Source organism: Echinops telfairi, unplaced genomic scaffold (assembly GCF_000313985.2).
Source record: "Echinops telfairi isolate 266 unplaced genomic scaffold, ASM31398v2 ScPeMD7_8;HRSCAF=38, whole genome shotgun sequence".
NCBI lineage: Eukaryota > Metazoa > Chordata > Mammalia > Afrosoricida > Tenrecidae > Echinops > Echinops telfairi.
In genome coordinates, this window is record NW_022103905.1 from 10,841,684 (window position 1) to 10,855,289 (window position 13,606).

At 42.4% G+C, this 13,606-nt stretch overlaps 1 protein-coding gene across 1 annotated transcript in view; it reads right to left on the reverse strand.

Annotated features, from left to right (window-relative positions):
- Positions 1–315: 315 nt before the first annotated feature.
- Positions 316–13,606, reverse strand: part of FAM214A (family with sequence similarity 214 member A) — a 60,708-nt gene continuing 47,417 nt past the window's right edge. Inside the window, exons 10-12 of the mRNA XM_045286416.1 lie at positions 11,066–11,134; positions 8,674–8,873; positions 316–890 (exon numbers count right to left, since the gene is read on the reverse strand). Coding sequence (XP_045142351.1) covers positions 737–890; positions 8,674–8,873; positions 11,066–11,134 — 423 coding nt within the window. The 3' untranslated portion in view covers positions 316–736. The remainder of the gene's footprint in view (positions 891–8,673; positions 8,874–11,065; positions 11,135–13,606) is intronic.

The following is a 13,606-nucleotide window of genomic DNA, read 5'->3' on the forward strand; positions in this document are numbered from 1 at the left end:
TCAATGTGAAGTCTCTGTAGTGGTGATTAAGGAAAAATAGAACTGCTTTGGGGTTCAGAGGTCCAAGAAGGAACGTGAATGAGCACGGTGGTCAGAATTTGTGGGAGGATGTGAAGCAGCCTAGTCTGCATTGCACTGCCAGTACAGCGTGTTAACAGTTGACCACATGAGGCAGCCACCTGCATGGGGTCTTGGGAAAACCAAACTCGTAAAAATGCAGGTATACATGCTTGCATAGTGCGTTAATCTTAAAGAAGCTCAATAGCTCATTCTCACGGTCAATAACTTAAAGCACTTAAAACACATCACACAAAATTAAAGACTTGTGCATATATTTCGGATGTCAACATTAAAGTCAAAAATACATAGTATGATTTTACATGGGATTTGTGCTACATAAGAACGCTAGAGACAAACATCACTTGAGTATTAAGGGAAACATTAAATATTAAATAACTGGGAAATAAAATGTGTAAACACTAATCTAACTGGGGGTTTTGCTATTGCAACATGTCCAATGAAGTGGTTTCAACAGTACAAAAGGGATTAGGACATAAGTGTTTCAAATCCACTTGGAATATATGGATCTCAGTCCAGAAATCCTTCAATAAAAACTGGTCCAGGACGACAGGAGAGGTCCCACTCTCCTGGATGTTAATTTGGTACACTCCGTTCTATGCTAATTTGTACTTCCAAACTTGGGTACTGAGAAAATACTTTAAATTGTCTTTCCTTATTAACATCTTGGTGAGAATTGAGGGTTTGTTGGCGATTCGGTGTAGGATTTGAGTTCATATGCAGCACCGCTATCAACTTCCATGGACTTTCTAGAGAACAGGAGCCGGACATCTCTGTGGAGGTAGATCTTTCCAGATTTAGAACTCTGGAACCTAAACAAACAGGAAAAGATGCATCATTTTAGGAGCATGAGTATTTGAAACAAACAAAAATTTGACCAATCTTGAAAGCAAGAAAAATTAGTCTTGCTACACTATTAGATTAACATTAACTCCTCGTATTATAGTTAAGGTCTTATATCGCCAGATCTTAGATCCAAGCAAGATGAAACCCTCGACAATTTACCTCTACGTTTATCTCAATGTTACTTATTGGAGAAAAGACTGGAGTTGTCTGGGACTTCATCTTGCTTAGATCCACAATCAATGTTTCTGGAAGCAGCAGTCCAGAGATCAAAGGACACACTGCAGTGCACTGCATTCCATTAGATAAAACTACCCAGTTGAAAAGCAAAGAGGTTACTTTGAGGACTAAGGTGTGCCAGACCCAAGTGGATCACCTCATATGCATGTCAAAGTTAGACACTGAATAAGGAAGACCAAAGAAAAGGCAATGCATTTGAACTACAGTGCTGGCAAAGAATATTGACCCCACCATAGACTGCCAAGAGAACACACAGATCTGGGTGGGAGGAAGTATGGACAGAATTCTCCTTCCAGGCAAGGATGGCTAGACTTTGTCTCAAAACGTGGGACAGATTATCAGGAGGGACCAGTTCCAGGAGAAGGAACAACAAAAACAAGGAAGGCCCTTGACAAAATGGGCTGACACAGTGGCTTAAACTTAAGGACAATTGTGAGGATGGCGCAGGATGGGTGGCACCACTTTGTTGCACAAAGGTTGCTCTGAGGAAGAACCAACTCAAGGTACCGAACAATAATGATTGCCCAAACATACGCTTCTATTTATGTGTCCTCCCTACCCTCTTCTCTTTTGTTCCAATGTTTGAGACGTTTCTTCCTGTAATCCAGTGGTCCTCAACCTTCCTAATGCCGCCACCCTTTAACACAGTTCCTCATGTTGTGGTGGCCAACCATCAAAGCATTTTCGTTGCTGCTTCATACTGGAATTTTGCTACTGTTATCAACCCGCATGTAAATATCTGATGTGCAGGATGTATTTTCATTAAACATAAGTAAAGCCTAGTGATTCATCACAAAAACAATATGTCATTACATATAGTGAAATATTTATTTCTAATTACAAACAAATGAAATGTTGTCCTGAGGCATGTTGTCTTCACGCCGGGTACTCATACGCAGGTGTATCTGCAGGTGGGTGGACCGCCCTGGAGATGGAGAGAGGAGCAGTGTCTCTTTTCCTAAGGCCATCAGAAACATGTGTTTTCTGAAGGTCTTGGGTGAACCCTGTGAAAAAGGTCATTTGACCCCCTAAAGGGGTCACAACCCAGAGGTTGAGAACCGCTGCTATAATCTGTTTCAATTACAATCTTATTTTTCATCCCTGAAAAACATGTGCACTTTTCCTCTTAAACAGTATCAACTTTCAGTTCCTATCAGTCAATTACCAAAATACCAAACTCACTGCCATTTAGTCTATTTCAACTCTAGCGACCCTATAGCTTAGAGTAGAACTGGCCCTGTGGGTTTCTGAGTTTAAATCTTTCCAGGAATAGAGAGCCTCCTCTTTCTCTGATGGAGTGGCTGGTGGTTTTGAACTGCTGACCTTTCAGTTAGCAGCCCATTGCATAACTCACTGTGCCCAGTCAACTACATTATGCAGTTTTGCTTTGTTTTGGTCCTTTCGCAGCTCTGGCATCATCTAGCCACTTACTGACCCACCCCACTCAATTTGGGCTCCCGTGATTTAGGTTGATTAAAATATAGTCTATTCTTGAAAAGTCACCACAGAAAATGGTCATGTTTTGAGGGCACTGCTATCATCAATGCAGGCTAGCTAAATAAATCTTAACCATAATCAAAAGCCAAGTTAGTAATGAGGTGAAAACAGTTATTGAAACAGTGTATGACATTGTTTCTTGCCTCTGCTAGAATACGATGGGGAACCCCAAAAATCCTGGGATCTCCCCCCCTCCGATCCCCCCCCCACCAAGGCTATGTATTTAAATGTTTTTACAAAACAACCTATCACCAGTACTCTCCATTGTACTTAATACTTCCGTCAAATCTGCAACTCCATTCTTGAAAACATTTTTCAAACGCGTCTGTTTGGATGGCTGCCGGCACCTCCCTCATTTTCTTTACCTCTTCTACTCATGTCCCTCTTCATTTGTGGAAACAAAAGGAAGTCGCACAGAACAAGGCCAGGTGAGTCAGGTGCTTGGGGCAAGAGCATCATGTTGGTTTTTGCCAGAAACTAATACACTGAGATGGCTGCGTGAGCAGGTGCATTGTTGTGGTGGCAAAACCAGTCCCCTGTCTTCCACAATCAGGTCTTTTTGTTGCTCACTGATATGCTATCTTTCAGAACCTCTATAGAGAGAGCTTGATTAACAGTCTGACCTGGTGGAATGAACTCTAAATGCATTATCCCCCCTCACATAAAAAACAAAACAAATGAGCATCATCTAAATCTTTGGTTTCACTTGGGTGAGGTGACGGTGTTTTCCACTGGCTTGATCGAGGTTTATGAGGTTGTAAGAATAGTACCATGTCTCATCAACAGTAATGACCTTGGGGGAAAAAAGTCTGGGTCACTTCTAAGCTGTTCTTTCAAAGCATGGCATGTTTCCACTCGATGCTTTTTCCTGCTCAGTCAGAACCCGTGGCACAAATTTCTCAGCAACCCTTCTCATTCCCAAATCTTCTGTTAAAATTCGCTGATCTCCAAAAGAGTCCAGATAACTTCCCCATCTCTTCAATGTCCATCGTAAGGGTTTAGCACAAGTGCACACATTTTGCTGGCATTTTCCTCCGTTAGGGAAGTTGACCGACGAACAAAATGAGGTTTGTCATCAGTCAACATTGCACCTTTTTTTGAAAGGAGAAAACCACTGGGACACTTCAGTTTTCCCCATAGCGCTGTCCTTGTAAGCGGTGTTCAACATCACAACCGTTTCTGCGGCATTTTTCCAGAGCAGGAAACAATTTCACAGCCACATGCTGTTCTCTCAAATCGGCCATCGCACAAAATGAGGTTTGAGCCAAACTGCTTTTATGAAAAATGTACTGTGACCAGAGAGAACCTTCCTAGGCAATGCTACTGGGTGCACTGACTGAGTGAGTTGCTGGATGCTCACCTAGTGGGGAAAATGTGTACTATGAAAGCTCTGCCCAGTGGAGCTTTTCCCCAGTTTTTTTGGGTGCCCCTTCTTAGCATAAGACGTCCAGCTGGAGGCTTTGTACATGTAAACTTACCTGCATTTAGCCAAACACAGCACCAGCGGTGATAATCCCTTTGTCTAGCCCTTGGCACTGTAGAAGTACTCTTGGTGGTGAAATGGGTTCCTGTACGTGGCCTTAAAGATTACTGGTGGCATAGTGGTTAAGCACTCAGCAGATGGCCAAAAGGTTGGTGGTTTGGGCCCACTAGCTGCTGCGTGGGGGACAATCTGCTTCCATTAATGTTTAGAGCCTTGGAAACCACGGGGCGGTTCTATTTGGTCCTCAGAACGTCACTATGTATCGAATTCACTTGGGGACAAGGAGGTTTTTGGTTCTGATTCTATTTGCCTTGGTTGGGGAAGCTTCCACTAAACCAGGAGGAGTTTGCCTTTGCCCTATTTTTTTCTATCCAGAGGATTTGCTACATTTGTCCAGGCTTACTGACATTTCCTGGGTCAACTATCAACCACCTGTGGTTTGCTACTTTTTGTCTGTCGCAGGGCTGCAGTCTGCCCTGTGACTGGCATGCGCCTCGCAGGGATTTGACTGATATAATATGCAAGGGAGGTGACGATGGCCTGGTATGAAAATGAAGTGTCTTCGGCCTATGGAGAGGGATCAGTCAGGTCGTGCCCCCTTCTCCCTACTGAAAGGGCCAGGTCTTCGAATTGAAGAGGCAGTTGGGTATATAGGCAACCAACCCCTAGAGGCTTCCAGACAGAAAAAAAGTAGAAAGGGAGCCATGTAGCAGGGAAAACCAGAAGGGTGCAGGATGAGGCAGAAAGATGCAGGAAGGCAGGTGGCAGGAGAGAGAGAGAGAGAAACCCCCTCACAGAGGTAGGAGCCTGGTCAAGGGCTGGAACACAGAAGATAGCGGCATGCCAGGAAGAGGCCCTGTGGGGGGCACGGAGACCTGCAAGGCCAAAAGGAGTTGAGAGAGCTGTCACGAAGGGTGACTTCGTTTCCCTGCTTCCTGGTTCTCATCCTGAGTTGGAGCCTGCTCTCTCCTTAACCAACCACTGAACTGGCAGTATGGTCCGTGCCCTTTGGGTCTGTTCCAGGGCACTACCTGGCCCCTAAGAACAGCACCGAGAGCGAGGAGAGACATGGCCCGGGTCGGAGCTGACAAAAAGGTGGGCAGGTGGAAGCCTATCTGACGTCCACTTCCTGGGAATCAGCTTGGGGCTGCAGCTAGTCGTCATTCCTGCTGACGCTGCTACTACTCAGCCATTTTCAAAAGCCCCTTTTCCAGAACAAACTAAAGATCTGGTGGTCAGTTGTATAGGTAAAATGACTCATTCTTCTCCTTGCTACTAAAGTTTACCACTTCCCCAAACTGAAGAATATGGTGCGTTTGTCTCCCCTCTCCGCCAACGAGGTTCCTTTTCGGCATTTAAGGTACTGGTAACTAAGTATGATGTGGGGATTATAAAAGCTAGTGGAGCTGACTTGTGTTTGTTTACGTGCTTGGCAGCTGCTCCGCGAGGGAAAGATGTGATCGTCTGGCTCCCTATGGGAGCATTTCTTCCCTGTTTTATAGCACAACTAAGATTCAGAATCGGCCAGGTGGCAATGGGTTCGATGTTTGGTTTTAAGGTTAAGTTTCAAATGGCATCAAAAGTTTCATTTGGTATCAAATGGGAGTTCAACCTTTTCCTACATTCAACTAAGGCATTCTCATAGCCTTCTTCTATTCCACACTACTTGGCACAATGGCTAAGTACTCAGGGGCTACGAGAAAGGTGGCAGTTCAAATCCACCTGCAGCTCACTGGCAGAAAAGACCTGCTTCCACAAAGGTCAGAAGCTGGGAAACCTTACGGGACCGCTCTAATCTGTCAGACAGAATTGCTGAGTCGGGATTGACTTGCTAGCACTCAAACAGGGACATTGTTTTTTCAAAAGTCCTCCAGGTCCAGCAACCACCTACGGCATCCGTTGGTCCAAGTTTGCCTGGGATAGATCAATCGTCATCCTAACAGTGAATCGCAGAGCAGAATTTCAAATTCTCAGGGAATTCAGGTTTTTCTAGAGCTATGGAGGCCAGAGCCAAACAAGAATTTATCTTACCTAGCAAAGGATACCTGGCTGGAGCACTGTGCCTTTTAGAGATCTTTATCTATGGGATCAAACGGACAACAACCTCAAAGTTTATCAATGAAACTTTGCGGGGCAGGGAGTTTATGATAACTGGGGGAGGGACAGCTTGTGAATGGTTACACAACTCAAAGAACTTGATCAGTGCAACACGTGTGAAACTTGTTGCACTGCTGCATCTTCTGCTGTGCATAACCTCAACAATAATGCAAATCTTATCAATGTATTTCTCCCTGCCTGTTCAGGTGCCTACAGTATGTATAACATCTGCGGGGAAACCCCTGACAGGTAGTGCTAGGGTGAATTTAATTCCATCGTGCAGATCCATCGCATCCTTCGGATGAAGGACAACAGAGAAGACTCCAAGAGAAAAGCACAACGTAAGCGTGTTTTTGGAGAAGCCAACTAACGTATAAGACTTCTGCAAGCATGGGACTTGCTTTCTGTATAGCTGCTATTCCTCTCAGGCCACCGCTACGAGCCAGATCTGTTACAAGGCAGCCGGCTGTCTCCACCAGTAAGTGATGAATTAGTTTCCCTCTGCCTGGACCCCAGATGAAGTTTATCTTCAGATGAACTGGGCTCCTTACTCATTAATCCTAGAAACTATAGTAGGGTCCCTTCAAGGGCAAACAAATGGCTTCTCACAACCTAGAGCTGCCTATAAGGCGGCTAGTAGGAGAGTTAAAGATGCATCTGAGAGAAGCATTCGAAAAAAGGTCTATGCGAGCGGCCATCAAGCTCAGAAGCAACAAAGCCCACATGGAAGAAGCACACCAGCCTATGCAACCACGAGGTGTCGAAGGGATCAGGTGTAAGGCATCATCAGAACAAAAAATCTTACCATAGTGAATGATGGGGGGAGTGCAGAGTGGAGACCCAAAGCCTATCAGTAGGCTACTGGAGATCCCCTTGCAGAGGGGTCTCGGGGAGGAGACGAGCCAGTCAGGGTGCGATGGAACAACAATGAGAAATACAACTTTCCTCTAGTTCCTAAATGCTTCCTCCCCGCTCCCACTACCATGACTAGAATTCGACCTTGCAAGGCTGGCTAGACCAGAGGATGTACACTGGTACAGATAGGAACTGAAAATACAGGGAATCCAGGGCGGATGAGCCCTACAGGACCAATGGTGTGAGCGGCGAAACAGGGAGGGTAGAGGGAGAGTGGGTAGGAAAGAGGGAACCGATTACAAGGAACTATATGTGATCTCCTCCCTGGGGGACGGACAACAGAAAAGTGGGTGAAGGGAGACATCGGACAGGGCAAGATATGACAAAATACCAATTTATAAACTATCAAGGGCTCATGAGGGAGGGGGGAGCAGGGAGGGAGGGGAAAAATGAGGACCTAATGTCGGGGGTTTAAGTGGAGAGAAAATGTTTTGAGAATGATGAGGGCAATGAATGTACAAATGCGCTTTACACAATTGATGTGTGTATGGATTGTGGTAAGAGTTGATGAGCCCCTAATAAAATGATTTAAAAAAAAAAAAAGGTCTATGCGAACAGAGATGTCGTCACTGCTGTCTCTCTGGTGCCTAGATACATGCCTGGCACCTAAGTAATTTGTTGACCAGGAGCACGAATGAATGAAATGAATAGGTTAAGAGCTTTCCTGCCTGATACCCCAGCCACTGGCCACACGGGACTCCCCAACCCCAGCCACTGGTCACACGGGACTCCCCAACCCCAGCCACTGGCCACATGGGACTCCCCAACACTTGAAATGCAGCTAATTCAGAGTGAACTAGGCTGCAGATACAAAATCCATACTTGATTTTGAGGAATTTGTATAAGCAGAGAATGTGACAGATTTAAATTCTGATCATACGTCAAACGACTTAGATATACGGAGTTAAATAAATGCTAAATTAAGAGCACCTTTCTTCTTTTTAAACAAAATATAGCTCAGAGCCCTGGTGGCACAATGGTTAAGCATTCCTCTGCTATCCTAAATGATTGGCATTTTGAACCCACTCAGGGGTTCATGGGAGCAAAGACCTGGCAGTCATCTCCTATGAAGATAATTATGCAGAAAGCTCGACCGGGCACTTCTACCCGTAGTAACACCGGGTTACTGACAGTTGAAAAGTGACCTGATGATGGTATCTAATAACAGCATTAAGAAACGCAGGACTGCATAGAGAGCTTGATTACATTTCTCTTGGACAGCGCTGGTTTCGTTGTTTCACAGGGCCCTGGATATCAGCCTAAGTGCTAGTTCTGATATAGACATTTATATCTGTAACATTTCCTAGCTAGAAGTACAGCTTGAAGTAGTTCCTCGAGCCATATGACTGCAGGACATCCTAAGTACATAAGCTGTGTACTTCCTGCATCTTGGCCCATCAAGAACTCTTAAGCTAAGTTCAATGGGCACTGGCCTAGCTAGAGTACGGTTCTACACAATAAACTAAAAATATTGGTCTTGTTCTAACATAACATCTTTTCGCATGCATCTGAAGGATTACCTCAGGTGTATGAGGTAGCGTAGTAACCGTTCTGCATGTCGGATATTCTCTTTATTATTAACACTTCTCTTCATTTCTTGTTTGACAGGTACAGAAAAGGTTCTTTGTCGTAGGAATGTCTGATGATTGGCTGGCATATTTCGCAAGTCATATATCACAACAAACATCTTCACCACAGTCTTGTTGGGATTAAATAAGGTCTGAAGAAACAATATAACAATTATTCCTTAAAAAACAATGGTTTGTTGATATGACTCAAAATCATCTTGTCAATAATAAAGCAAGCTTTTAAAATAAAAAGATTACCCTCAGGCACTTCACTTAATAAAGTTTCAGAAGTTTATACCAATATACATCCAAAACTTAAAAACACACAAAGCAATGTAATTATTTCTTTCACAATATTACAAAATCCGTTAACAAATCAAAATCTTAAGCCACAAATTTCATGTTAGTAGTAGACAATGTATTTTGCTTCTTCAGATAACAGTGAAGCTATTAAGAAATAGTTCCATTAATTTAAGCAAGACTCAATGCCGAATGAGTTAAAACATTCCTGTCTAATTATTACAGCCATTTACTTCTTAAAGAAAGTCGACTACAAAGATCTCAAAATATAACTTAATTTTTTCTCACAATTCAATGGTGAGTTAACAGAATTTTATTAAAAAAAAGTAAAAGATCACTAAAACTCGAGTTCGGGTACATATAGTAATTATAAACTTTTTAAAAATTAAAGACACAACTATCTTTTGGAGCACCTATTTGAACACGTTTCCAAGTTTCAAAAATGAAATTCATCAATATTGGATCTAAGTGGCTAAATAACACTTTGTAGTCTCCCATTTGGGTTCGTTTCAAAATGTGCAGTGACACTAGGCCTTTAAAAATCATCATCATCACAATGAACAAAACATTTTATCCTTAGTGATGGCTAATTGGATCCAATGGTACTTGGACATGGATAATCAAAGGACTATTACAAGTACTCATTTCTAAACAAAACCCCAAACTGCTAATCTGACTTTAACCAAATTACCAACACATCAATAGGTAACTTGGTGCCCATGCTTTCAGAAGCTCATCCGTGGCACTGGACATCACTCACTGAATCAAAATGAGAAATACATCAATATTATGATCCAATTTTTGAAGTCTAGTGAGTCTTATAAACATCAACAACCACAACTAGCAAACTAGGTATTAAAACATCATTTACAGGTAATTAAACCACATAAGGAACTAAAGACACACCCAAATTTCAGTACTACAGAGATAAACGTGCTGCCTGGGTTTATGCCTCGTTTTTATGACAACTGACAAATTCCAGCGGCTCACACTTTCTCATGAGCTACATAGTCAGGGGCAAGATAGTAACACAGTGTTTCCCAAAGTAGTAATACTGCCCCCTGGAGCAAACCAAGAGTCTGCAAAAGCAGCCAAGATGTTAATTGCTGGAGGGATGCTAAATTTTTTTTTCCCTGAAAAGGGGAGGTAGCCGAAGTAAGTTTGGCAACCTATGGAATGGAATATGATCAGCGTTATTGTTCAAAAAACTCATTCCATCTAAAATAAAAATCATACTTTGCTATGCAGTGATTCTTCCTCAGCAAAGTGTATACGCGTTGCTGCAACACACACACACATATTGCATAGTACGGCTTCACTGTTGTGCGATAACGAAAGGAATGTCGTCTGCGGCATGAGAACAAAGGTGATGTGAGTAAAGGGGTCTGACCAAGCACTGAACTCCCTGAGGCCAAAGAGTATGTCAACCTCAGTGGATGGGCTCAGACGCCTGGTGTGAGGACCCCGCCTCCCAGAGACTCTATTCAGTCGGTGGCAGGCTTGAGGGCTGGCAGAATTTCCTGCGCCTAATTTACAGGTTAACCGCAAACCAGCTCATCACCCAGACCCCGATATGTCAGATTATATATCTCCCTTCTTTGTACAGTCAAAGCATTAGGATCGGCTTTCGACATCATTCCACTAGGAATCTATCATACTGTTTCCCAAATTTTCCTGCCAAAGCAATACTAATATTTGGGGTCTCCTTTTAAATAGATCAATCTCAAGCTGACTTATTATATTCAATGGAAGGTAATGGTAATGCCAGGTTCTAATTATACTGAAAACAGCTCTATTAAATGAAGTAAACTGTCAATGTGCTGTTTTTCTAAAGGGTTCACCTTGATTATAGCTTTAGTAATGCTTTCCTTTTACGCAAGTCCCCAAATGGTCATTTCTGGGGCAGAGCAGGGAAACTCCAAACAAAGCTGCAGCCCACGGTTACTTACCAAAGTTGTCGCAGCAGCAGTAGCAGGAGAAAGGGCTAAGTTCTACATGTGTGTGAGAGAATGATTATTGCAATTGTAGGCTAGAAAACACATACCACTTGTATTGTTCCTGAAGGAGGTACTCGGTAACCCCTTTTACCAAGGGACTCTAGAGAAATCACACCCTTAAAACGAAAGAAAACACATTGAGTACATATGGACACACATGCACATAAAAGATTTAGAATATCAAATCATGCAATTACCAAGATCGCAAAACTCTATTTGTATGGGGGAAAAGCCCAGCATCTAAACTGTACTGATAGAGCGATTTTCAGTGAGTTAGGGCTACATTAGGAAGAACATTATTTTTGTTCTTTTTGGAGACGTTGCAATGAATTAATACATGACATCAGTGGTCACACTCTGAAATGTCTACATTGAAGAAACAAAAGCCAAAAGTTCCTTAACCAAAAAAGAGAGGGAGGTTAGGGAATTATTTTCAAGCATCCTGAGGGGGACAACAGAAAAGCAGACAATCTTTTATTGTTTTGTAAACTTGTAAAAAGTCCCATGTGGAAGGATCCAAATAAAACATGCCTTCTCCCTCCCCCAACACACCCCCACTTTCATAAAATGAAATTTCATAAAATTCATTTTTCTTGAATTTTAAAGATATCTGTATCTCTGGCAAGAGATACAGGCAACAACATTCAAGATGTTTATTTCTTCTCTATAAGTTATAATTGGTTCCCTAGAATTAAGTATCTCTTTAGAAATAATCTATATGCATGCTATGTCTCAGCAAGGTTTTATTCGGGTATCAGTTTTTAGGAGGAGGGAAATAATGTATTTGTAATCTAAGAATCAAAATTGATTCTAGATCAGAACACAATGAATTAAAGTCTGAGAACTAAGATCTGCATCAAAGTGAAAGCTGTATTAGCACATCTGGCGTAAGGAAGCCTAAAGGTGGTAACTGGAGTCTCCTGGGACTCGGCTACTCAAAGAATGGGCCTCAGACTAGCATCGTCACATCACTGTGAACTTGTTAGAAATGCAGAATTTCCAGTCTCTGTTCAAAGTTACCCACATTAAATTGTTATTTTAACAAGATGCCCCAGAGGATAGCAGGTGCACATTAGAATCACAGCTGTAGTATACGACGTACTTGTTCTGAGAATTGCTAACCAATTAGTCCAAAAAATGGGAAATGAATCTAGATTAAAATAAAGGAAATTCAAATAGCGTGTGCTGGCTTTTCCATAACCAGAACAGACAAATAACCACAGGTGGTCATTGTGGTATTTAAATCTTAGTTTTAAGAAATGAGAGAGTCATTCTTTGAGCTGGGCTAATAATCCTCTTTCCAATGGTTAAGGTAGAACAGATAAACTGCACACTCTACTTTTTACCGTTTTACCTTGTACATACCAAAATGTGCCAGCCTTGTGAAAATAAGAAACAGGCTGTCCCGCCGGGCAACATCTTTGTTGGGTTTGATAGTAAAAAGGAGTAGACAATGGTAAAACACTCACTGCCGTCAAGTCAACTGCTATTCCTAGGGATCCTATGAGAAGAAGGGCCCCCCGTCGGTTTCTGAGACTGGTAACTTTGTACGGGTATAGAAGAAACCTCAGAGTGGCTGGTGGTTTTGAACTGCTGACCTTGCGGTTAGCAGCCAACGCATAACCCACCATGCCACTAGGAAACCCTGCACCCTTTAAGCCCAAGGTAACAGTACTTGACACCAGACTGTTGAGTTAGCACATAAATACTGGGAAGTGTTCATGAGAATGGGTTTTGGAGAGACAGCCACAGTCCTTGAGAAATCTGATTTATCACAAGATCATGTAATCACATTATTGTAGACAGGGCACAGTTTAATTTTAGTCCTTGCCACCCTAGTTTCCAAAGAGAAAATGCTCACACATATTAGAAAACACAAACAAACCCCACATATAGAAAATCTCCCACACGTACAAAAACCTGTGAAGAAAAAATTACCCCCCAACCTATGCTTGTGTTTCACTGAATGTATATGATGTTAATAGTTATAAAAACATAATAGGAACCAAGTCAATTTAAGAGGGGAAAAAACAGATTTAGAAAAACTTTGTTTAATGCAAGAGTTCATAACAATTTCTAAGCAATGTAAATATAGACTTTCTTCTGATATTTTACGAGAATAATAAGGTTAAGAATCCAAATGGGATAAAAAATATCATCAACACCACCACCCCCCAATTATTGTGGAATAGGAGAATGTGCAAACCCTAAGTAGGAAACTGGAAGGAGTGTTGGATCTAATCTGGCTACATATAGATGTCAAGAAATCATACATGATCATTCCACTGGCACTGGGACACCTGCTTTAGACCTGGCTTCAAATTCTTAACGAACAGATTAATGCCAAGGCAATCACTTAACAAAACCCTTCCCAGTAGCTATGCAAAGTCATTTGGGCATGGTTCCCGTATGTTTTGGAGGCAGTGACAACATCTTGTCTTAACCTTCTTTACATGCCAATGAAGATCTGGGGTTACTGTTGCTCTGCTTGTTAAGAGCTCAAACCACCCCACCTCCTGAGGGGCACGCATTAACAAGTGGGCTCATTTTAAGCCGGTTCAACATTCTATCTGTTTCTAAGCCATTCT